At 37.3% G+C, this 27,502-nt stretch overlaps 1 protein-coding gene across 1 annotated transcript; it reads right to left on the minus strand.

Moving 5' to 3' along the window:
- Positions 1 to 10,075: 10,075 nt before the first annotated feature.
- LOC107788515 (rop guanine nucleotide exchange factor 14) lies at positions 10,076 to 27,465 on the minus strand. The gene is given in 10 exon segments (XM_016610190.2): positions 10,076 to 10,276; positions 10,278 to 10,421; positions 10,423 to 10,586; positions 11,029 to 11,376; positions 11,621 to 11,872; positions 11,969 to 12,043; positions 12,127 to 12,281; positions 13,194 to 13,565; positions 25,526 to 25,675; positions 27,136 to 27,465. Coding segments are annotated over 9 exon segments (1,644 nt in total). The 5' UTR covers positions 25,602 to 25,675; positions 27,136 to 27,465; the 3' UTR covers positions 10,076 to 10,218.
- Positions 27,466 to 27,502: the final 37 nt, after the last annotated feature.

Raw genomic sequence — 27,502 nt, forward strand, 5'->3', positions numbered from 1 at the left:
AAAGAAATACACACAGTGATTAATGGACTTACAAAAATTAAAACTGACGGGTTAGCACCGGACAACTGCTCAAAAAACCTTAAACCATAGCTGCCAGTCAAGAAAATTTTGGGAAACTTCTCCTTCTTGTCAAACCATTCACAAAATAGTTTCTTATCTTCCTCTAAAACTAGTTTGAGTACGTCTACCTTTGGTTTCTTCTTCTTGATCTGTTTCAGCTTCCTCATCTTACTTGTAGAAATTGGAGCATTCCTCAATCTGCTTTGCAATCTTGTAACTCTGTACCAAGGTGACTCAACTACTTTAGAAGGGCTCTCATTCTGATTCCCCAAAGATCTTCAACACCTTATCCAATTTCTCATTCACAACCTTCAACTCTTTGCACATATCTGTATCAATTGGCTAAGCATTGCACATCCCGCATGGTCCTCCTCTTCCAATATCAGAAAAATCACCAACTAGTGGTGAAACATGAATACTCCCACCCAAAGGGTCATCATCAACAATTTCAACTTCATCATTAGTCTCTAAACTCACTGCACCGGGTGCCTTTTTAATGACAGTCACCCATTCCAAATCAACTGCTAGCTGGTCAATTATAGGATCCTTTACCTCATCGTCATATGGTACCAAATTATTCATGTAATCCATATCCATCTCACGTAGGGTAGGAATAAAGTAAGGGTGCACCTCCTAAATACATCCTCCCCTTCCTCCTAGACTGGCAAACTTTGTCGCAAAATGCTTCACCATCATCCATCACTTTCTTCATTTCTTCTTTACTGGATTTGGCACCACAGTTTAATCCAGTCATCATAGCAAACTCCTTCAATCCAAAGTGAACAGGCTTGTCTCCAACTAAAAACTATAACTCACGCTTCTTCGCCCAATAAATTCAGCGAATCAACAGGGAATGGACAAGCTGTCCATTGAACTGTGTCCAGTGCTCTGAAAGTTTTGCAAACTGTACAAAACAACTACCATTAAAAATTTTCCATCAATTTGATTATTCTAAGTTAATCCAGTCATCATAGCAAACTCCTTCAATCCAAAGTAAACAGGCTTGTCTCCAACTAAAAACCATAACTCTCGCTTCTTCGCGCAATAAATTTAGCGAATCAACAAAGAATGGACAAACTGTCCATTGAACTATGCCCAGTGCTCTGGAAGTTTTGCAAACTATCCAAAACAACTACCGTTAAAAAATTTTCATCAATTTAATTGTTCTAAGTTTATCCTTGAATTCATGGAATACATTGATCTTAGACCTCACACTAATTTTGGATGAAAAATGTCTATGCTTTCTTAGAAAAGTTCTGAATTTGTATTTGGATGTGTCGATCACCCCTACAAACACAAGAATTGACAGAGCATCCTGGTCACCTTCAACTGTTGCATGTGTTTCACCTTTCCAGCCTATCTTCGCCATCTTCAAGTTCTTCACCATCTCATCATCATCATCATCTTCATCATCATCATCATCTTCATCATCATTATCTTCTTCTGCTACATCTTCTTCTTTTTCTTCTTCAGCATTTTTAACGACCTCTTGAGAAGAAGCATCACCATTTTCATCATCCTCCCCACCTAAAGCTTCATCATTACTGTCCTTTTCTTCTTCGACAATTATTTTTTCAGAAACCTGTTCTTCCATTTGAGTTTGTGCTGCATTTATGTCCAAGTCTTCTTCCTCCTCCACATCAACACCCTCTAATGCTAACCTCCTTGAAATAGATTTTTTACTAATAGGTATGTCCTCGTCAACTAATCTAGGCATTGATCTTGTTCTTTTTTTTACCGATAGACTTTGATGGCTCTTTGTTCTTTTTCCTCCTATCACGCTTAGAAATCTCAGCATTTCCTTTACTAGGGGAAGATTTAGAAGTATCTATATTTTATTTCCTAGTAGCAGTTTTTGAAGGCTGCGCAATTGCTTTACTTGGCGATGCTTCTTTTTCTGCATTTCCTTTCTTGTTTGAAGGTTGTGCAGTTGCCTTCTTTGTCGAAGGAATATGCTTCTTAGTAACTAATTTCTTCTTCATATTGCCTACATGCAAATATGCAATGTCACATTTAATAATTTCAAACTTATGATCATAATAAGTAAAATAAGCCCCAATTCCAGCAAACATCTATGACCACAAAACAATCGATCACAGGTTTATCAATAAATATTAGGTCGCCAGTTATGACATAATTCTAAAATACAGAGCACAAAAGTAGACCAAGAAGCAAATATAACCACCTACGTCATATAAGATATGGTTATACACAACCCAATCGATCTTGAACATGAACATGAACGAATCACTCTACAAAACCCGAAATCAAAAATGAAAGAAACGAAAAGAGAAGAATTTAAGTTTTACCAAAATTGACACGTTATGAGCTTTAATACAGTGCTTGTTGGATCTATAGAGACGATTTCACCCAAAATCGAAGCTTGATTCTTGTCCATTCCCATCGGAAACCACCGTGGTCGAGGGCCTCATCCACCTTAACCCACTCATTTAACCATTTTCCAACCCAAAAGAAATTGAGAAAGAAAATGGGAGGTCACTTGAACAATTTAAGTGTTGAAGATGTCTTCTTGACAATTCCTCTCAACTTACAACTTGTTTGGATGGTTGTTATGTATTATTTTATAATGTATTGTATAGTATTGCAGTATTGTACTACTATATCGTTTTCATGTATACAATATTTGAATATGATGTATTGCCATTATTTTGATGATGTCATGCACCAACAATATGAAAAATAAACTTGTAATACTATAAAGAAAAAGTAAGGTATGAGGTAGAATTATTATATAAAAAGGTAGGGTAAAAGATAATATAGGATTATTTAATAATAAGGAAGGGTAAGATGAGAGAAAAAAAATAAGGAAACGACGCGACCATACCAAAATCGGTTGTTCCATAAAGTGACACTTTTCATTATTACGTAAACACGGATTTAACGATACGATAAAATAAAATTTAAGTAACAATCAAAATAAATATTGTATTTAATGTAATAATATGATACAATACGACAGGTAAACAACCATCCAAACAAGGAAGAAACATGTTCAAATGCTGAAAACCGGGTAACTTAGCTCTTTCCTAGCTAGGGCAAATCATTCCAAACAAGAATTTATTCGGGGGGGGGGGGGGGGTTAATTTCATGGATATTCAACTCGTAAGAGTAGCAATTATCATTATAAGCTCAGTTGGACACATGGTCATAGCCTGAGACCAAGTTATGAGTTCGACCGAACCTAGTAACTTTGGTCTAAACTCTGTATTAATATTTAAAAATTCATTTAATATATACAAATATTAGTTTAGAGCAAATTTGTCACGTTCTTAGCAGCACTTGACAACTTGCTCCCGATCTTACGCAACTCGCTCACGATCTTGTTATGCCAAGTCAGTCTTACTACACTAAAGATCACTAGGAAAATGTTAGAACACAGGAGAATTTCCAAAGAAAACTTTTGTATTAGAGAGAACTTGATTGTTTTTCTTGATGAGTTACAAATGAATAACCCCCTTTATATACTAGTCTCCTAGGGGCTAGTGAGTAAATAAAAATTATTATACAAGTCCCTTCGTATTTACAAGTAAGTCCCTCTCTAGAATTCTCTACATAGCTAGAATCTTCCAAGGACTTTCCTAGAAAATTCATAGGGTTCTAGGGTCTTCCTCGGGAAACCTCTATATTTCTCTAGAACCTTCCTACACGTGCTAGCCTCTTTCCTATGTAAGCTTTCCATATGGCAAAAATATATGCCAAGCGTCACCTACATGGCATGATGATATGGCGGGCCATGACACTCTCCACCACCCAATTTTGTGCCACCCTCGGCACAAAGTATCAACACGTACGCCCGCACTTCGCCTTGGCGTATCGGAGATCTTTGTCCATTAGCCATGATGCCTTATGGATCTGTTCGCCTTCCTATGTCATAAGGTACTGTTCACTTTTCTTCTTGACCCGTTTGTACTTTGGACGGCTAGCAATTATGACCTCGATCCTCCGCCCATCGGATGCCTCTCCTTACTTCTGGCCTGCATCTCCCCAACTCAACCAAGTCTAGCATCTTCTCAAGCATCGGGTCCATGCTTCCATTCCCTATTTGGCTGCCTTTCATGGTCTCAACCTTGCTAGAAAACTTGACCCCTCTCCTTGGTGTATCGTCTAAGTCTGATAACGTCCCATCACTTTGTAACACGCCATCCTTTTAAACTATGTCCGTCCAATGTTTCTTGCTGCCACCATGCTCCATTTGCATAGCGCCAAGATAGGATTTGGAATCCCCTACTTTCGGCTTAGATTCCAAGAGCATCCCCCCAATGCAGGTGTCACCTTTGTGTTCCTGACCAAAGTTCCCCATCATTGCTGCAAGCTTTTCCAACTCTGGGCATTCATTTGCCCGATGTGATCCTTTACAGAAGTAGCACCCTCTTTTAGGCATGTACTCACTACCATTTCACGGTCCATTGCTATTTCTCTTGGACCTATGTTCGTTATGCGATGGACCCTTTCCATTGCCCTTGTATACCTTGGCTATACCTTTCCCGTTGTCCTTGTCATGATCTCCCACACCCCTCTCGGCGTTACTTTCTTTGGACTTGGCAGGCTCCATCTTGAAGTCAACGAGCGACTCGGTTACCGCTATGGCCTCGTCCACATTGGCTACTTGATGTCTTCTTAACTCCTGCTTTGCCCAATTTTGAAACCCATCCATGAAATAGAAGAGGGAATCTTTCTCATATAATAATGAAATTTGCAGCATTAAGGTAGTGAACTCGCACACATACTCCCGAATTGTTGCCGTCTATCGGAGCTCCCTTAGCTTCTGCCTAGACTCGTACACCACATTCATCGGGTAGAATTGCTTCTTCAACTCCTTTTTGAACTACCCTCACGTCTCAATCTTACATAGCCCCTTCTCCATGTCAGCAAACTTTCGAAGCCACCATAATGCGGCAATCTCTGAGAGGTACAATACAACAATGTTGATCTTAGTCGCATCGTCCCTCACTATTCCGTGCTTGAAGTTGTTCTCCATGTGCCAAAGAAATTTTTTCACTAGTTGTTCATCGCGAACATCTTTGAATAGCGGTGGCTTGGGAGCCTCAATCTTGGCCTCCCTCGACACAACAACATTGTTGTCTGCCTCGATAATGCTAGTATCGACATGCTCTTCAAGTGACTCTATCTTTGCCTTCATTGCATCGATAATACTCAAGGCCTCCATGAGTCTGCATTCTAAGGCAGTGATGGTTTGCCTTAGCTCCATCTCAGTCTGTGTGCGTTCCTCCAAATCATTATGGATACTCTCAATCTCCTCAAGAGTGTGTCCCTCAAGAACACTAAGTGTGCCTTCTACCTTCCCCAAGCATTGGCCAAAGATCTCCAAGACATTTATCCCCACGTTCACCTTCATCACCCACTTTTTATCGAGCGAGACATCCTCCGGAAGGACCTCCACTTCATCCTCGCTCGCCTCAGTGGCAGATGGTTCTTGGGATGTAAGCCCTTCGTTTGACACAACCTCGGGAGATACCTCCTGGCTCTTGTTGGTGGCATTCCTCTTTTTGTTACGACCCTTCTTGCCAGCTATCCTAGATGACGTTGGCTTGGGTGTTGGCAACGTTAATTTTTTTGTCGTTCGCCATTCCCTTAGTTGCAACCTTTAATCTGATACTACGTTGTCACATCCTTTGACATAAATTAAGCACACGTGCAATACTTGACAACTTGATCATAATCTTGTACAACTTGCTCATGATCTTGCTATGCCAACTCAGCCTTACTAAACTAAAGATTGCTAAGGGAATGTTAGAACACATGAGAATTTTCAAATGAAGCTTTTGTATTAGAGAGAACTTGATTATTTTTCTTGATGAGTTACAAATGAATATCCCCTTTATATACTAGTCTCCTAGGGGCTAGTGAGTAAATAAAAATTATTACACAAGTCCCTTTTTATTTACAAGTAAGTCCCCTTTCTATAATTCTCTACACAGCTAGAATCCTCCAAGGAATTTCCTAGAAAATCCATAGGGTTCTAGGGTCTTTCTAGGAAAACCTCTATATTTCTCTAGAATCTTCCTACAAATGCTAGCATCTTTCCTATGTAAGCTTTCCATATGGCAAAAATATATGCCAAGTAGCACCTAATGGCATGATGATATGGCGGATCATGACACAGTAACTTAAAAAGATTAGAATCGTGAATTCATAAATTTTAAATTTTGGTTCTGCCTCTTGCCGAAAAAGATGGCTCACGGGGGAGAAATAGGACAAAGCAAATTAGGTGGAATCATCCAAAACCACAGGAGATGATACATCCTTGGCTCCTCCCATGAAAATTATAATACACGGAACATTTTTGGAGAAATTGAAGAATTTTAGAACAGTGCTTGAAATAGCAATGCAACACAACTTGCATCCGCTCGGAAGTACATACCGACGCACAAGATGTGTTAAATATACAATAACAATAAATTCAGTACAATCTCACAAGTGAAATCTGATAAAAGAGTAGTTAAATATGCTAGTCGTAAATAATGTCGATCATTAATTTTACATTATTAATTATTTAGAGCTAGACTAGCAAAGAAATAGAATGGAGGCAGGATGTTTTTGAGGGAGCGCTAGTCATTTGATATTCTCTCTCTTCCCACAGATAGTGTCAAATCAAAAGGTAATGAACCAGAGATTAGTTTTGGGGGAATTTCACTGTTGTAGCATATACAAGTTTATATTACAACTAAAACACCTAATATTGCTCCTAAATGTAAGCTATTACAATTAATTACAGCTTTGTCAATAATCCCTAAGATTATGATGATTATGATTGAGTCAAATATCTGATACAAAATATGGAAACAGAAGATCCTCCAATGGTTAACTTTCTTATAAAACAAGAAAGTAGACAAGAGATATAGAGAGAAAAGAGAGAACTTTCTTATTTCATCAAGTGTTTCTTCGAGTATTTTCTAAGTGTGTATTTAAGTATCTACAATATCACTTCTCATCCTCTATTTATAGTATTACATAGAGGTATACAAAAGAATATCATAAACATGACATTAAGCATTTAAGATCATTGAGGAAGATCATCGGGGAGGTTATGGAAGCATGAGAGTTACAACCATAATTATTGGAGTAGTGAAAGTTATTGAGATAATGGAGAGGAAGTAGTGGGTATTATTCCTTTGGTGGTTATGGACATCCATCATAATTTAATATTTTCTAACACGTTTTTCTTTTTATTTTTTTTCCTATTACATAGGGGATCTGAGAGGGAAATGGAGGATAGTGCGTATCATACCTAGTTCACACTTTTTGTCTTAAACTCCCATCGGTACAACTAGACCGTAAGCTTTGGTGGTGAAAGCTTTGTTTTAATTTTTATATTTATCCTTTTTAGTTATAACTAGCTTTAGTGTACGTGCATTGCATGTGTGTGCCGCGTCAAATATGTTAGTTAATATAGTATTATAAATATAAATATTTTATTATATGAGATACAAGTATATTGTGTTGTATCTCACCTAACACCTCTTTATAAATAATATTTTGGTGGATGTTTCCTTCTATCGTTTTGACCGCTTTGTCATGATTACATATTTTGTTGTCGACATTAATATTCTTCTTAAAAGTGTAATTTATAATTGTTCGTGTTGTTCAACTCTGATATTGGATACTGTGATTTACATCGTTGCAAATCACAAACATATTCAAAATTATTTTTGGACGAATTGATGTGTTTTTTAATAAAATTAGAGTCTTATTCGTTTCTTTATAATTAGGAATAGTAGTGATAAATTCAATCATAATTTCGATATAGAGCTCTAAACAAATTTCAAGAGATAATTCTATGTTGGTTAAAATTGTAAACAATTAGACTTTTAATAATTGAAATACATAACATTTATTCAGACAATTAACATTTAATGAGAATAAAATAACTGGAGATATAGATATACCATGTTAGGTACTCATACCCGCTGCTATCGTGAAGGTTCTTTTTCCTAGCAAGATTGAACATTGGAATAATAAACTCCTAACTAACACAAAGGATCATTTTATAGCTAAAAGGAAGATAATCTACTAAGATCACTCATAAAATCTCAATCGTGTTCGGGAATTTAAGTCTCAATTCTTTGTACTCAAAGTGGTAACTTTCAAGCTTAACCATAGAAACACACTTGAATAATATTAAACTTTTAATTTACAAAGATTACTTTTTTAATTTCAGTCCTTCGTAGTTATATACCCCGAACAGGCAATAGAGTCAAAATAATTTTCTGCTTGAAAAAAATAAATACAAAGTGTAGTGTGAGAGAAAGAGGAGATACTTATAAAGTTACTATAAACAACTTAATACATAAAATAATAATGGAATTACATACAATAATTCATATTGTTGTTCTGGACTTCATCTTTAACTTGTTAAAGATCTCCTTAACAATATGCTCTGTGCAACCCGCTTTGGTCCTACAAATTTTAATTCAATTATCTATCTATATCTATATTTATTATAAAAGCACAAATAATTTATGTTAAATGTTAGATGACTAAAATATCCTCGAAACTTTGATAGACTTTTATACCCTTAATATTTTGAGTTAAAGATGGATATAATTGTAATATTCCAAATATATTACCCAAGAATAGAATTCTTTCCAGATTAAAACTCCACATATGACTGACAACAAATTCCTACTCTACCAATACCTAGAACTTTTAAAACAACTACAACTGGTAAAGTTGGAAATAATTATGAATTTGGATAAACTTACTATACTTGTCACGATAAACAACTTGAATAAAAACTAATATTAAATATTATTGCATTCTTTAACCGACTTATAAATTTATTCGTATCATTTTATAATTTTAAACTATTTAGTTCCAATTTATTTTTTGATTATCACAACATTATTATGATTTGGTTTGCATTACATATATATAACTTCTATTTTAAGCAACTTATTATCTAACTTTAACAATTACTTATGGTACGTATTTGTAATATTTGACACAAGATATTCGTGCAACGCACAAGTATAGAGACTAGTAATATTAAAAGCACGAAGCCCCTTAGCGAAATATCGTTCGCTTTTTTTACCCATTAAAATCAGATTTCACATTGGATGAAATTGTAATTTAAGTTAATTTTCTAATTTGTAGGACTTTAAAATTAACTAAAATTTGGTCATAAAATCTTTCCTTATTGAATTAGGTAAAAATACTACTAAGATTTAGGACTTTAAAATCATTAAAATTTTACCTTATATAAATCAAACAATTATAACTAAATAAAAGTCTTGTATTTTCATAATATGCAAGATATATTTGAAAATAAAAGAATTTAATTTTAGAATAGAAATAGTTGGACGTACCTTAGAATCTTTATAAGGACTTCAATATTAAAACAATACTATTATCAGTCTTACGATATGCCCCGCATGAGCAAATTAAATGCTTTAGCAATATTCGCAATAATATTATTTTCCTAACTCATCAATACCTAGAAGAACCATGTAATATTTTGCTTCCTTTGGAGATGCTCTTGACCAAGAATCCATTGAAAAGCATAAATTAGCTAGAACTTTCGTGGGAGAGAAAAAAAACCTAAGGTAAAGGACAAAAATAACAAAACTAATTTAAATAAGGAATTGTTTATAAGAGTTAAATTTTAATTTGATTTTAGAATCCTAAATGTTAGAATATTTTACATATTTCAAATAAGGAAAGACTTAATAATCATAATTGTAGTTGATTTCTTAGTTCTAAATATTAGTAAAATCAAGTTACAATTTTATCCAAATAAAAACGATATTTGCGCTAAGGGCGTTGGCGCTTTTAATATAGTATAGATAAATAGATACTGATTTAATTATAACAGAAATCTCTTTGTTACTGGACAAGCACACTGGGTATAGTTAAAGGTGGATCTTTATGAGAAGTTACAATCAAACAATTCAGATTCTTTTAAATTCTTGCACAGGCTATGGTAAAATTACTCAATATACCAAAACATATATCCAGCATTTGCAATACTTAGCTTGTAAAAAGCATGCTATTCTATTGCCGCTGTAATTTATTTGTAGGTGAGGGCAAATTCCCCTAAAAACCATGAAAACTCAGCCTGAAGCTAGGCTGATGTTTGACATGGAAATGGTATATATATCTACAGAAAAAATCTCCTTCTTAAGGTGAATTCGCAGTAGATATGCTGCTATAAGCTACCCTGCCAGTGCACCAAACTGGACTTCAGGTTGGAATTTACCGAACTTATCAATTGTTTTGCAAACTCAATAGAAGCATTGCTATTAGAGGAGTCACCAAAATGTCCATCAACTCGATTCATCTGATCAATCAACGAGTGCCTCAATCGACTAGCTATAGGACTCTAATAATCCAGGGATTCTTGTACCAGGAAAGTAGTCAGCAGCTGCTGGTGAATTGGGGTTGCTCGAGATATCTACTTGCAAAACTTCTCCTATCCTGATCAGAATGCTGTACGCTAAGTTTAAGAGAACCCGAGAGTATGCTTCCAGAATTAAATGCCCAATGTCCTACAATGATACAGAAAGAACAAGGATTAACCACAATCTTATTGAGCCCTTTGTTATGGTCTATGTTGCTCGGACACTCCGAAAATGTTGCCGGGTACGTGTCGGATCCTCCAAAAATAGTGTATTTTTGGAGGATCCGACACGGGTGCGGCATCATTTTGGAGAGTCCGCGCAACATAGGTTATGGCATAACTTTTTCTAAACATACGCGTACACATAGAAGTAGAGATACATACAAAATCTTAAGGTAATTTAAGGGTAAAACAGTTGTCCAGAAAGATATAGTTATCCTCTATTGTTCGATGATATATGGACTATGCAAATGACAAGCTGAAACGAGTCGCTAACTGAAACAGAGAAACTATTCTGCTGATAAGTGAACTATATAATCATCCTTATTAGTTGCATTTTAACAAATTTTACTAGTGGATACGATTCTCACCGTGCAATACTGGATTTTTGTGACATTGAGGAATGTCTGAGGAAGGTTAGGATATTTAATTTTGAGCTGCTGCAGAAGAGCTTCTGCTTGGCTCAATAAGACCTCCAATTTGTCTAGCTCAGATATAGGATCTTTTACTAAAGACCAAGATCTTCGAACTGGAGACTTTCCACTAGCTTGATCAGTTATTCTTTCTTTCCATGCAAGAATTGCTCCTTCTAACCTGTTAACAGATTCAAGTGCACTGTTTTCAGATCTCAAGTTCAAGGAATTGAACATTTCCTCAGCAGAGGTTGATTCTGCAGTCAGGATTCTATAAAGGTCCTCGCCGAGGCTTTCTCTGCCAGACTGCAAGAACGAAATTTAGCAATTTCAACAAATTAAATACATAATAGAAAAGGATTTGAGTTATATACATTGTGCAAATTTCCTTTATACTATGAGTGTAGTTTAATATGTGATAGTACGTTAGCTATCATATTTAGTGATAAATGTTTATCAAGAGATTTACCATATAAGTAACCAGATTGTGTGTCAGTACATAAAACTTAAAACTCAATAGCAAATAGCTTTAGGGAGAACTCTCTCTTGCCTTTGGAAGTGCATCCTTGATAACTTTTGGAACCGGCATTTCAGCTAAGATGTTTTCATTAATAGCTTTTGCTGCCTTGAATATTTGACCGGCCAACTTTCCCTGATTCAGCAATTTCTTTATTTCAGTGTCAGAGAGCCCAGAGATGGGTACCTTGGGTGAAGGAAGGCACCACCTTGTGCCCTTTTCTTCTGCTCGGCTACTCACTTCCGTATACCAAAACTCAGTATTAACCATTGAATCCAGCATTCCCTATCAATTTGAGATCGAAAGGAACTTTGAGAAAATCGACCAAGTCGATGCAGAAACAAAGTAGTCGAACGTTATAGGATATAAGAGACCACCTACAAGAAGCATGGAATCCAATTTCTGAAGTGCTGGAAGATTTATATGGATGTCTGCACGAGCTTTTGGTGTCATTATCTGCTCGAACGAGAAGTGGAACTCACTATGTCGCTTTATTATTATGAAATAAAGCTGATGTGTTATTAGAAAGTCATAGTTACCTCCAATCTCTGGCCATTAGAACCATTTTGTTTTGTAGGAACCAACTCAATCATATGTTTGGTAGGTGAGAGCAGCCAATCCATTTCCCTTTGCCATTTCCTCTTCCTTTCCTCTGCAAGTGGCTCCAATTTCCACAGCTCTCCAAACACAGATGCTTTAAATCCAGAAGTAGCATTACAGATCAGGAAAATTCACAGCAAAGTAGAAAATAGAACAATAAAGGTTTAGGAGAAGCTGAGCCAATGTGTTATGAGGTGTAACATTCTTTTAAATGCTATACTTGTGCTTGTTATATGTTCGGGGTTGCCCAGTTGGTTTGGAGATACGGATGACCTGGGATCGATTCCCCCCTCAATGTCTTCTGGGTTGAGCCTGTCACACAGGGCTTGCCTAGTGTGATTTACATCCCCTGTGTGATTTGCATGTTATTATACAGGGGGGTTTTACCCCGTGCGCACAAAGTGCTTACCACAGAGTTCTCACCCAAAGGGAAGAGGTTGTGGCAGAGGTTTGTAGCGGCGGCGGGTTTCCCCTCTTAAAAAAAAATGTCAATTTTATTTTGGAGTTGTCATGTGAATTTTTTTATCAGATTTCAGATTATAAAGCTAAAGTTAATCCTAGTAGGAGAAAAACACAGGTTAATCCCACAGCGTCAGTAATAAATAATCTATGATATTAAGATGACAGTGGGAAAGGCAGGAGCACGAACAAGGTAGCTTATGCTATTTTTCATCCTTACTAGTTTATGGTAGAATCTGGGAGAATACGATTCTGCTGTTTAAAAATCTTTACGGAGTATAGTGAAATTAGTATTCCTGTTTGTTCTTTGAATCCTTTCCGTTGCTGTTAGTAAAGCAGCTGGGCAGCCAATTCTTTTCAGCAAAGGTAGAGTATATTGGAGAGAAAAATCAAACTTAACTCCTCGTTACAAAAACTTTAGAGAAGAAAAAGGAGTAAGCTTGTAATACCTTCACTAATAAAATCCCCTTGTAGCAAATCAATTTTTTTTTAAACATTGAATTATTGTAAAACGATATTGATAGATAAAGAAGTAACAACTAAAAACCTGCAAGATTTGTAATGGCATTGGACAATGCTAATGCAGTCGAAACTCCCTTGCTTCCTCCCGTCACATCCTCACCAAGCAGCAATTTTGCAAATTTGTCTTTCATTGTCTCCACATCTGAAAATTGGGTTGTGTAAGCAGGTTTGTCTTTCACATAGAAATTCCCATTGTCATACGATCCCTGATCGTCGCTCTTCCTCGTTGTCCATTGAGAGGAGAATGATTCAAAAGCATTGTTGCTGGAAGAGCTGCTTGAGTCATCATCATTTAAGGAATCTGTAACACCCCCATCACCTCTACTAGTCGCGCTTTCATTGTCATAGGACTGACAGTTCCGTATGCAGCTCTCGAGGCCATCATATGTTGTAATTCCTGATAATTTCCTTTTCAAATTTTAGTCGGATGCAGGTTAAAAGGGGCTTATATTTGCGCTTGAAAAACTACATAAAGATAAGATTAATATGGTTTCTTGTGTGCGAGTGTGTGAAGTTGGTCAGAGACCTTAGTCTGAGCAAATATGTTGGTGATAAACAGATTGTACAAAATACTACTAATATAACTTGAGGTGTTAAAGAGTCTGAAAGAATTGATACAACACATACAAGTTAAATGACTTCTCTGTGAAGAATACTTTCACTAAGTTTAAAGACAACATATTGTCGTCACTCGATAAGCTTGAAGAATATAATGGAGGTAAATTCCAGCACTTCAAGGTATAATACATCTTAAAATCAATGGAACTTCACGGTATTATCCAAATGATCTCATGACGTACCAAGACAAATATACGATTATGCAATTTAAGCTTTCTAACATTATCTTTATTAGCATTGTGATTAAAAGAAAAAAATGGTTTCCCGAAATATCCCGATACCCATAAAAATAAACATTTCATTTTGATTAATGTAGTCATTGTAAATGAACCATTTCATTGACAAATAAAAGCAAGTTAATAAGTGGTACGTAACCATTCAAATTTTGCAAAAGAATGGCAAAGTTGAAAATATGTGACAAGCCCCATGCGGTATTGACATAGATAGCGCATTTGTCTTGGGTAAATTTAACTATAATTTTTTCTCATCAAAGTCATATAACTTTGTTTTCTTACACAAAAATCATAAAAGTGTTACTAACTCACACAAAAAACACAATTTTCCAGTATTTTCTTATTCCAGTTTATTTTATCTTTTAAGTTTCAGTCTAATAAATAATAACCCGATTAAAATTAAAATAAAACAAATTTAGAAGCTCTCAAAAATAATAATCCATAAAATATATATTCATACATATATATATATATATGTGTGTGTGTGTGTGTGTGTATTATATACATATAATATACATATTCTATATATATTAGCGAATGCAATTAGTTTCGACCGAACAACTCTCGAATATCATAGTTTGTTTTAGGCGCGATTAATAATAAAACATCGTGACTATGGGTACGGTTCCCGTACCATAGTCATGATACATAATCCCCAATTCGAGTGCGCGTTTCACGCGACTTGACCATAATTTCAAATAATAATAATAATAAATATGTTGTAAATCGCGGGTGCGTTTCACGTGACGCGATTCGCAATATGTACAAAAACAACGAGTGCGCGACATCGCGACTTGTTCAAATAAATTTCATAAATATTTAAAGCGGTTAAAAAGTTAAAAATGCACAATAGATTTCAAATATGTATTAAATCAGATAATTAGGTCAATTATTAATAGTTGAACGACCGTGCTAAAATCACGGAATTTGGGAGTGCCTCACACCTTCTCCCGGATTAACAGAATTCCTTACCCGATCTTCTGTGTTCGCAAACCATAAATAGAGTCAATTTCCTCGGTTTGGGATTTTAAAATAAACAGGTGACTTGAGACACCATAAATTATTCTAAGTGGAGACTCTGAATAAATAAATAATCTCATTTCGAAGAATGTTACTTTAATTGGAAAAACTCTCTATCCTCTCGGAAAAAAGGAGGTGTGACACTTCCCCACAACAAATTTAGTTTGGAATGTATGAGATTCTGACAAAAAAGAAGAAGGTATAATTAGAGAGCACTTGAAAAAAGATGCTTTCAGTTTGAATGAAAATCTTGAAAAAGAAATATAAAAGATAGAAGTATCTTGTTTTGAAGGATTCACTTTTGGTATTATTTTTATTAATATATATATGGCTATTGGGTCGGGTCGGGTTGGGTCATTCCTATTTTAATTGGATTATTAGTTATTAGACTTAAAATAAAAAATAAAAATCGTGAATTAAGAAAATACTACTAAAAAGTTGTATTTTTCTGGTCATTATGATTTTTATGCGAGTTAGTAAAAGTTTTATAAATTTTGTGTGGGAAAACATAGTTATATGATTTAGGTGAAAAAAAGTAATAATTATATGACTTTTTGTGAAATCTACAATTTTTGTCTTCTTTGCACTTTCTGTATATTTATTTATTTATTTTGATGAGTACACTTTATGTTTTTATATTTTATTAAATCAAAATTTGAAGCAACGGATAGATATAAACACAAACCATTAAAACCTACTTCAAGGAAGGTGAGAAAATGCTAATATTCAATATTTGAATAGAGACTTGAGAAAATTTTAAAAAGTCAAGCATCTTAGATCTAACATTTGATTATGCATAATTCATGAAAGTCAGAAAATGTAATGATATTTAACGAGAATTCTTATTGTGTATAAGCGGTGAAAGTTTGACATTTCCTTTTCGTCAAGGGAAAATAATCTCCCAACTATTTAAGGAGAAAAAGATTGAGAATGAAATAAATGTGAATCCAAATACTTGTTGATAGGAAATTGGACTGGCACTAGATCTAGGCCCCCCTCTGAATAATAAACCACTAAAGCATCAAAATAGATCCTTTTTTTTTGGGTTCGACATGTGCAAATCTACTTTCTTCTTTTAAAAACAAAAAAGAACTCAACAAGTACTTATTTTCTACAAAATCAACAGTTGAGGCTGAAAAATTCTAAATAAACGCCACTCTAGAGTTTTTAATCACTAGGTCAATCTTTAGACCGATGAGACAACTCCATTTTAAGTTTACTTTTTTTACAAGAAACAAATTAAAGACGATTAAACATGTATAGAAAATTGTAGCTTAATATTTTTTTTTAAAAAAAGCTTTTGAAAGGTGTTGATGCTTTAGAGTAGAAACAAAAAAAACACGAATAGACCAAACTGGAAAGAGAATCGCCAAAGTAAAAGTTTTGATGCGAATAGAAAAAAGTTGAAGACTTTTCAAAAAGAAAGTCTTGTAGACAACGACTGCTTTGTCCCCTTAGTTACTTGAGTGGTTTTGAGAGTTAGGTTCCACTATTTTACCAATTAGACAATACATAGAAAGAGAACTCCGAAGCTCTCTCTACCACTGCGGCATGCCATTTATGACAAATAAATGTCGTTATAATGCCATCTATTTATTTCACACTAAATGGAAGATTCTTCCTCTTTCCATTTACAAAAGTTTGTAGAAAGTAGACAAGAAATATTTGGAAGTGTATAGCTCCTCACATGTGACTTATAAATCAGTTCAAAATATACCTAACATAAGATGGGTTCCACATAAGATTCTTTATCAACCAGGAAAAAATAATATTTTTTTTCCTCATGTAATTTCAAGACATAGGTGCTCTACATTGGTTGTTAAATTTCTTGAATATAATAAGCATCCACATATAACTAATAAAAAAAAATAACTAACATGCCAATATTATTAAATATATTGGTACAAGATTGACTTAAATGGAGCGACGTGGGCAATGAAACTATGTAACTAATCTCAACTTATTTAGGGGTCATTTGGTAGGGTGTATTAACAATAGTGTTGAATAAGGTGTATTAGTAATGCATGAAATAATAATGCATGGGTTAGTAATGTAATCATTCGTTATGCAAGGATTATTTTTTATCTATTGTTTGGTATGATGTATTAAAAATTAAAATGCGTTGCATAATTTTTAAGAAAATCAGTTATTTACAAAAATGTCCTCCATATTCTTTAGCTTTCAGGGACTTAGACTAAATTATCCCGGGATTGTACTAATTTATACCACATGAGAGATGGGATAAAATAATCCCACATTTGATGGGATAAGATGGGATATCCTGGATTAAGTCTAGGATTAAATTTATACCTTGTTTGGTTGGCGATATAAATTTGTACCTCCAACCAAACAAGGTATAAATTATACCCTACATCTTATCCCACCTTATACCTCATATTAAACTAAGAAAAATTTTGTCTTTATCCATGCTAATGCATGCATTAATAGCCTTGGTATGACTAATACCATGGTTTGTTGTGTATTGGTTATACATAGGATAATACCAAATGGGTTGTATAACTAATATTTGCATTGGTAATACATAGGTTGAAAAAGTATGCCAAACAAGGGATTAATAATACCAAAATCTAATGCATGCATTATTTTTGCTAATGAATCCTACCAAACGACTCCTTAGTGTTAAGACATTAATAATAACTGTTACTCCTGTTTACCCGAAAAATCAGATTTCGTTAGATTTGTGTATGGTTCTAAGGATACGCGATACAATTTGATATAAATCGTGTAAAAAAAATAGAAATATGTGTATTCTTGACTATGAGAATGAGAATAGTTAGCAAAAAAATGAATAAGATAAAGTAAAACAAACACAAGGGGATATCTTTCAATATGAGAAGTGATCTTTTGTTCCAGTCTCACGCTTGCTTACAATCCATGTCCCTCTTATAATAGAGAGATCCTACCTTATATACAATAAAAAATACGTAGTAGAGAGTCCATGATGTATTATCTTTTCCTCTATTTCCGTCAAGATTCTCTCCCATAGTGCGGTTGCAACGGCCCTAGTCTGCGAGCTCGATACTGGCTCGAGCTCGGTATAGGATCGAGCCCTCGGCCTTGGTCCGAGCTCGATTCTGACTTGGGGTCTCGGTATTCGGGGTGAGTGTTGGTCGGTCCATGCATCTTCGATAAAATCCCCGATTTGCCTCGTAGTTCGATTTGGATATGAGCTCGATAATGATATCGAGCTTGTCATTGATCGGCCTTAGAGCTCGAAGCTCGCTGCCCTTACTTCGGACCTTGACCGAGCTTGTCATGCAGATATCCTTTGATCGAAACATTATCGTCTCGACCAATCCGTACGACTGACTCAAATCGATTTTGACCGTACACAGATAGTCCCCTCGTTTCTTGGAAAAGGATATGACGAGAAACGAAATGATTCCCCAACAGCTCGATCAGATATATACTGACATTTTCATCGATCCCGACCCTGACGTATGTGATAGTTGTCTCATCGGTTCGGTTTTACCGAGGCATTTAATGTGTCAGGCGGTGGTCGGCCACCTCTAATATTGAACCGTCATTGCTTCAATCTATAAATAGCATTTCCTTCCACCATTCATTATTTTTACGTCTTCAATCTTCCAAAATTTTCAAGTTCCTTTTCGCCTTTTCTGAGTTTTCTGCCTGTAAACCTATGAGTTTTACTGCAAACTCTTCCTTAGAACACCAAATACTTCCGTTCTTTGTTTACGAAATTTTAAATGGCAAAAACGTCTAAAACTGTTTCGCAAAAAGAGACCGCTTCTTCATCTCGACCTGCTGGTGGCGAGGATGTGGAAGAGCCCCGCCCTGAAGAATTCGTTCCGGTTGGGTGTTCGACCGTAGGCGATTTTAAAATTGAAAAGCCTTCTCCGAGACCGGGTCGGTGTGAGCCGATATCGAGGTATCAATGTTCAATCATCGAAAAAGTTCTCGATAAAGTCATACAAGAATGCAACTGGGATAATAAAATCATAGTAATCCCATCGCTCGATGAATCAATTACTACCTACGTCGAAGGGTTCTTAAGTGTTTATACTTATCCTTTCATGTTGGGACCCCTAGACCCTGTCATCGTTGCCTTTTGTAAGAGGTACCATGTGACCCTCGGCCAAATCCACCCTTCCTTTTGGAGGATAGTGATTATTCTTCGATTTTTCTCGAGCAAGGTCGAGGGGCGTATCTTCACCCTCGATCATCTTATGCGTCTTTACAGTCCCCGACTTTATCGAGGAGGGCTGATCAAGCTTGCTCGCCGAGCAACCAAAGCGCCATTCTCGAGCATAGACGAGACCCAGGATCGGGGTTGGATGGGCCGTTTTGTTCGAATTAGAACCTCGGATCTGATCCCTGCCGATGACTTGCCATATCCCGAGAAATGGAATATGAGCCGTGAGTAAACGTTTCTCTTTGCCCGTTTTGATTTTGTGATTGCTTTCTATTTTGTTGATCCATTTTTCCTTATCACAGTCATAGCTCGAATGCCGGAACCGATCCCGGATCTTAGACAATGGGTCGAAAACCTGGTGTTGCAGAGACCGTACTCCGAGCGTGCTTGAGTCGAATTATCAAAGGGTCGATGGGAGGCCAGCAGTCATGGTAAATCTTTTTGTCGACTTGTCTCTTCATCGATTTGTATGGTAAATCTCCTCCTTCCCTTTTGTAGGACTTGGGAAAGATGTAGTCATGAGGCCGCCATCTGGTGGCAAAGAAGATCCTGTCCAGAAGCAGGTGAAAGAAAGGAAGAGAAAAGACGTATCGGGCTCCCCGAGCTCGGAAAAGAAGAAACCGGCTAAGAGATCTCGAAAGCCGAAGGGGGGCTCTGGTGTTATGTCTTCGGAAGCGGTCCGCCATTCAAGGGACGAGCCCGAAGAAGGAGAGGAGAATTTAGCCTGCGTACGGGCTAATGTTGTGATTCAACAGTCTTCCAATTTGGTGGAAGAAAATCAGGGAACCTTGGCCATAATCCCAGAACAAGAAGAAGCCGAGATTATCCCTTCTCGAGCTAAGACGATGGAAAGGGATACCGAGGGTGGATCTTCTCAGGCAGTAGCAGATATTTCAAGGGATGAGTTCAGGATAGTTGACATTGGCGGATCCCCTCAAATTTCGGATGCCATGATTCGAGAGGCCATCATGTTGGAGGATCGGTCCTATGAGGGTATTCAGGAGTCGGCCGATATCCACGGTTTTCTGGAGGGGCTCGAGTCATGTGCCTCGGAGGAGGTTACCTGTTTTGGTGGAATGCCGGTACCCAAAAAAGTGTCTTGGTCGGGTTCCACCGAGCCTTCATCGACTCATAAACTGGTGGACCGATTTCCGGCCCCGAGTATCGATCCCGATCGAAGGCGGAAGATAGTGTTCTCCGTACCTACGGATACCCGAATTTTTTCTTCCCCTGTGGGGATTGCCAGTTACCTTCGGTCCTTGGTGACCGAAGAAGATCAATTAGTGATGAATGCAGTGGGGCCTGCCTGTCTCTTCAACGAGGCCCAACATGCTTTGAATCGGGTAACTCTGATGGCTTTTTTGCCGCTTCTTTTACACAGAGTTGCAGGTAATTCTAATGTTTCTCCTTTTATTTGCTGGCTTCGATGTTGCATCATGAGGCCTTTCTTCGAATTAGGGAGGAGCATGATGCCGAGGTTCGGAGCCTCACTGAGAAGAGTGACTCGTACAAGCTTCTTAGTGAAAAACTTCGAGCAAATTTGACAGCGGCTCGGGAAGAGCATGAGGAGATGGCTGAGCAGGTATTCCGAATGTTTCATGATAGTGAAGATAAAAAAGAGATAATCACTAATGATCCGATTCTGCAGGTTCGGCAGAGGATCGAGCAGATTGGACGGCTTAACTCACAGGTAGATGCCCTACTGGCCGAGGCAAAAGAATTTAAAAAGTGTATGGATAACCTTGCCTCGAAAAAGGAAGCCGTCGAAGCTTAGTTGGAGATGTCTGATGCCCAACTTTGATCTGCGAAAGAAAATGCTTTAGGGCTGATCGAAAAGATGAAAGAGCTTCAGCATCGGTTGGATTTGGCCACCTTAGATAGAGTAGATTTGGCCAAAGAACTCGAAGTGGCCAGATCTGAAGTAATCGAGGCCAACAAAAAAGCCGATACCAAAGTGGCTCAGTTCAGGATCGATGTCGAGGTTAACCAAGCCAAAGCTGCGAGCATGGTCGAACATGCAAAGTGGAAGGCTCGGAGAGAGGCTTTCGAGGAGGTAAAAGCTCAGGGCTATGATGTTGGGGCCGAGATTGAAGTCGCCAGGGTGGAGGAGAACAAAGCTCGGAGGTTGGCCTTTCCTGAGGAGGACTCCGATGACTCAGGGGAGTCTGAAGATGAGGACGATGCCGAGAATACGGCCTCCGATGAAGATTGAGTCATTTAGGGCCTTAGGTCGATCGCTGCGTTCTTTTGATACCGCTTTCGGTTTTTGTATAAAGAACTTCCTTTTGGAAGAGTAGCCGCCTCTGTACAAAAAATTTGTAAATATAAATCTTTCTTCTTTTTAAAGAAAAATAGCCTTTCAAACTAAATAGATAGTTTGAATTTAAATCTGTATTGCCTTCGGGCCTTGTGGGTAGTCCCCTTTTGCTTTATTGGGCTCGAATATCCTTCAGCTTAAATAGTCAAGTGTTCGTATTAATTCAAAGAAATGAGTAGTTTTGCTCGAAATAATGTAGCCCGTAGGCGTAATAGTCGAGTGAGTGCTTGCTCGAAATCGAAATAAAAGTAGCCCGCAGGCTTAGTAGTCGAGTGAATGATTCGAACTCGATGCAATGCAGCCCGTAAGCATAATAGTCGATGTAGCCCGTAGGCTTAGTGGTCGAGTGAGTGCTTGCTCGAACTCGAAATAAAAGTAGTTCGTAGGCTTAGCAGTCGAGTGAATGATTCGAACTCGATGCAATGTGGCCCGTAGGCATAATGGTCGAAGTAGCCCGTAGGCTTAATGATCGAGTGAGTACTTGCTCGAACTCGAAATAAAAGTAGCCCGTAGGCTTAGTAGTCGAGTGAATGATTCAAACTCGAAATAATGTAGCTCATAGGTGTAATGGTCGAGTGAGTGCTTACTCGAAGTCAAAATAAAAGTAGCCCGTAGAGCCCGAATACATCTTCCGATGAGGAGTTTGAAGGGCCTGGAAGAGGAAGTCCTTGGCCTCCCCCCACACTCAAAACCAAAACAAAAGAGAAAAGATCAAGACTTAGCAGTCGAGTGAATGATTCGAACTCGATACAATGTAGCCCGTAGGCGTAATGGTCGAGTGAGTGCTTGCTCGAACTCGAAATAAAAGTAGCCCGTAGGTGTAATAGTCGAGTGAGTGCTTGCTCGAACTCAAAATAAAAGTAGCCCGTAGACTTAATGGTCGAGTGAGTGCTTGATCGAACTCAAAATAAAAGTAGCATGTAGGCTTAGTAGTCGAGTGAATGATTCGAACTCGAAATAATGTAGCTCGTAGGCGTAATGGTCGAGTGAGTACTTGCTCGAACTCGAAATAAAAGTAGCCCGTAGGCTTAGCAGTTGAGTGAATGATTCGAACTCGATGCAATATAGACCGTAGGCGTAATGGTCAAGTGAGTGCTTGCTCGAACTCGAAATAAAAGTAGCCCGTAGGCTTAGTAGTCGAGTGAATGATTCAAACTCGAAATAATGTAGCCCGTAGGCGTAATAGTCAAAGTAGCCCGTAGGCTTAGTAGTCGAGTGAATTATTCAAACTCGAAATAATGTAGCCCGTAGGCGTAATAGTCAAAGTAGCCCGTAGGCTTATTAGTCGAGTGAATGATTCGAACTCGAAATAATGTAGCCCGTAGGCGTAATGATCGAGTGAGCGCTTGCTCGAACTTGATCCTGTTTGCATAATAAATCTTTAACATAGAATATCGGTAAAGAAAAGGGCTTTATTTGCAAGTCATTATACATGGGTTCATGTTTTGCGTCAGGGATCGGGCCAACTACATAACCATGGTTCGTTTTGACTATTTGGCTCCTGTTGAGACACTGTTTTCCATGAAATAACAAAGTAACGTCCTTTGCACCGAACTTGATAATCATCACAGATACGTTCAATGATAAAGCCCACCAGTATACGAGGTTAATTTTAAATAGGCCTCAGATAATCAGCAGTAGTATTGTTTCCGCTATATGGCTGGTATCGATCTCTGGTCGACTTTTGCTTTTTCGTAACGGACCTAGAAATCAACTGGTCATCTTCGACTCTTATTTTGGATTGATATCGATTGTGCACATCGGTCCAAGTAATAGTTGGATACTAGATCAGATTTTGCTTCAGCCACCGTGAAGCCATCGAGCTCCGCTCGTTTAGACCTTGAGTGAAAGCTTGAACAGCCCAATCGTCTGTGACTGGTGGCAGATCCATTCGTTCCATTTGAAAAAGAGCTACGAACTCTCTTAGCATCTCGTTATCCTTTTGTATTACCTTGAACAGGTCCGACTTTCTGGTTTCAGCCTTTAAGGCTCCGGCATGTGCTTTTACGAAGCAATCTGCAAGCATAGCAAAAGAATCAATAGAGTTAGATGGTAAATTATGATACCATACCATTGCCCCCTTTGACAGGGTTTCACCGAATTTTTTCAATAATACAGATTCGATCTCATCATCTTCCAAATCATTGCCCTTGATGGAACACGTGTAAGAAGTGACGTGCTCGTTGGGGTCGGTCGTTCCGTTATATTTGGGTATTTCGGGCATATGAAATTTTTTGGGAATTGGTTTTGGGGCTGCACTCGAGGGAAAAGGCTTTTGAATGAATTTTTTCGAATCTATCCCTTTTATCATTGGTGGAGCTCCCGGGATCTGATCGACCATGGAATTATATGTTTTTATTTTTTTATCGTTGGCTTCGACTCGTTTTGTGAGTTCCTCGAGCAATTTAGTAATTTCGGGAGTAGTCCTCGATTCTTGCTCATTTGACTTCACTATGGCTGGTTCCGTTATGTGGGTGATTTCTCAAAATGGATTGGGCTCCGGCCTGCTTCATACCTAAGTTTGGCTCTGCAACTGAGCTATCGCTATTTGCTGGGCTTGTAACATATCGAAGATCATCCGTTAACTGACTCTGATCTCCTCCATGTTATGAGTGTCTCGAGCTACGGATCGAGTATCGCCCTGAATGCTTTTTTCCGGTTCGGAACGTTGATTCGCCTCAAGAGCCACTTGTGAATTGACATCTAGCGGTACTTCGACTCGAGCTTCGGTGACATCGTTAATTCGCCTTCCAGCCCTGGGTGTCAAGTTGTTGGTTTCATCTTGAAAGCCGGCTTCGTGGTCAATAGGTGAAGCCATCAATCGAGGGTTTGCCATTGTTGATTTGAAGTTGTAAACTGGTGTGTATTGCAGACTTGTATCAAACAACCACTGTTACCCTTAGCCCCACGGTGGGCGCCAAACTGTTTACCCGAAAAATCGTATTTCGTTAGATTTGTATATGGTTCTAAGGATACGCGATATAATTTGATATAAATCGTGTAGAGAAATAGAAATATGTGTATTCTTGACTATGAGAATGAGAATAGTAAGCAAAAAGAATGAATAAGATAAAGTAAAACAAACACAAGGGGATATCTTTCAATATGAGAAGTGATCTTTTGTTCCAGTCTCACGCTTGCTTACAATCCATGTCCCTCTTATAGTAGAGAGATCCTACTTTATATACAATAAAAAATGCGTAGTGGAGAGTCCATGATGTATTGTCTTTTTCTCGATTTCCGTCAAGATTCTCTCCCATAGTGCGGTTGCAACGGCCCTAGTCTGCGAGCTCGATACTGGCTCGAGCTCGGTATTGGATCGAGCCCTCAGCCTTGATTCGAGCTCGATTCTGACTTGGCGTCTCGGTATTCGGGGTAAGTGTTGGTCGGTCCATGCATCTTCGATAATCCCCGCTTTGCCTCATAGTTCGATTTGAATATGAGCTCGATAATGATATCGAGCTTGTCATTGATCGGTCTTAGAGCTCGAAGCTTGCCGCCCTTACTTCGGACCTTGACCGAGCTTGTCATGCAGATATCCTTTGATCGAAACATTATCGTCTCGACCAGTCCGTACGACTGACTCAAATCAGTTTTGACCATACACTAACTCCTATAACTAACATGGAAATGTCTACATTCTAGTATCATCTGGCTCACAGAAGTCAAGAAAGTTACACTAAACATCTAGACAATATGTTAGCATTCACTTGTGGAAAAGAATACTCCTCATTTTGTGCAAAGACATCTGCAGAGTTCACTAAGTAATGGTTATTTTTAAGCATATATATTTGTAAATCTTCAAAATAATACTAAGGCAATATTTTAATGTTTCTAATTTTATAGCCAATGCCCACTGCCACAAAGTAGTAGTAGGTATGATGGTTTTCCGCATTGATTGATTAAAAATGTTGGATTTGCCTCAATTATAGGGAGGGAGAATCACCACGTCATACCGTAAAAACAAATAAGAAGGAGAGAAGGGGGAATCTCACTCTCTTGTTCAGTAAAGTCAATGCTAAACTCTCTGTTTCTCGTGCAGCAGGCTAATGTCTGTCTCATGATCACCATATTTGTCAATCCTGATTAATATTGCCCAAAATGTGCCTCAAATATTAGGGGAACTAGTAAGCCATTTACAAAGCCTGAAATATAAGATGCAGTTGAAATTGACAAACATGGAAAAAATAAATTACTGCTACTAGATCTAAAAAAATTCAATAGCTGAGGCAAAAAAGTTACTATCTGCCAAAAAACTAGACCTTTATTTTGTTCTTATTCATCATTTAGATCAAACCAATAAATTCCGGATATATATTTGAGTCTTGCCATGTATACATTTTTACTGTTTAACCATAATTAAGTGATACATATTCTCACCTTAGTTTGTAACTCTTAGGGGTCGTTTTGGTATAATGGTGGAATATCCCATGGGATTAGCTATCCCACCTTTTATATGGGATAGCTAATCCCACAATTTTAGTATAAGAGTTATCCTAAGATTAGCTAATATCCCAAATCAAACATGAATAAAGTTAATCCCAAACTTTATCCCGAGAGTCATGGGTTTTATTCTCTCTTGGTTAGACCTCTATGAACAGCTAAATGTGTTTATTTTAGCTGTGGCTTTGTAAATATATACTTAGGTGATTAATAAAATTTGTTTAATTACCAAAAACAAAATTGATGCAGCCAGATTTTCAGATTAAAAAGAAGTGCTAATTGGAGTTTTGATTTGCTCAATCCATATAGTGGCCAGAAGGAACATAAATGGAGCAACAGAACCTAAAATCCAACAATTCCAAATATCAGATAGACTATAGTTTTTTTTATTTTTAATCAATCAGAAAAGTGGTCCCAGAGACTATTTACCAAGCCTCCTACTTAGCTCAGAGCCCAATATAGTAGCTCAAAATCTGACTCCACAATTGTCAAACTCGTCTTTGAATGAAAAGTGCAATCAGGGAAAAGGAGTCACTGTTTCACTATAAATATAGTTCATGTTCAAAGGTTAATTTAGACAAATTACCCCTCCCAAAAATAAAGAACTTTAACCATTTGACGCAGTCAAACACCTGTTTTGTAATGTTGTTTCCAATAGACCTACACAATCAGCTTAAAAAAGCACTAAATAGTAACAAGTTTAATACTCCATTGTACAACAACGAGATAGTAACGTAATAAAATGTCTTTTACTATCAGGTTATCTAGCAAGTACTAACTATTTATAAATAATGGAATTGATAATCTAAAAATAAGATATATTATAACTTGTTATAACAAATTAAAATATACTGAAAATAAAAATTAAAAAATAAACGCTTACAGTCAATATATGTTAAATCTATAAAAGAACAAGAGACTGAAAAAAGCTTTGGACTGTTCCAGACGCTTCAGATTTATCGTGATGCGGATTTCACTGATAAAACAGAGAATAACACGTCAAATGATTTAGAAAATAGATCTTTTTCCATTTAAAACATTTCCAGTCACGAAAACTGACAAAATCTTAGATAAGAGTAGAGTTTTGACATGAATCTGGCCTGAGCAAGAAAAGAAAAAAGGGACGAATTAATAAAAGGGAGAGTTAGAACAAGAAGCTGACCTCTGTTTTTCTATTTGATCAAATGAAGCACTTCAATCTTCTAGCATGTAAAAAGGATGGAAATAGAAATCATTCACGATCCCACATTTAGCCTTTCTCACAATTCTTGGTTCTGTGAGAATAGAAAAACTTTTTCTTGTTTTCAAGTGTGAAATGGTAGAAAACACAGCTATAAATCTTTGGTCTGTAGTCAAATGAAAGAAACAATAATTAAAAGATTTAGAGAAGACTGGATATGACTATTCAGAAGGAGGATGAAACATGAGATTGGTATTAAAAGCAAATGAGAAGTGACAGAGCAGACAGAGAAGAAAGGGTTATGCGTGTGTGAGGAATGGGAGTACGTGAATATAAAGACATTTATGGT

The sequence above is a fragment of the Nicotiana tabacum genome, chromosome 15, assembly GCF_000715075.1.
Source record: "Nicotiana tabacum cultivar K326 chromosome 15, ASM71507v2, whole genome shotgun sequence".
NCBI classification, from domain to species: domain Eukaryota; kingdom Viridiplantae; phylum Streptophyta; class Magnoliopsida; order Solanales; family Solanaceae; genus Nicotiana; species Nicotiana tabacum.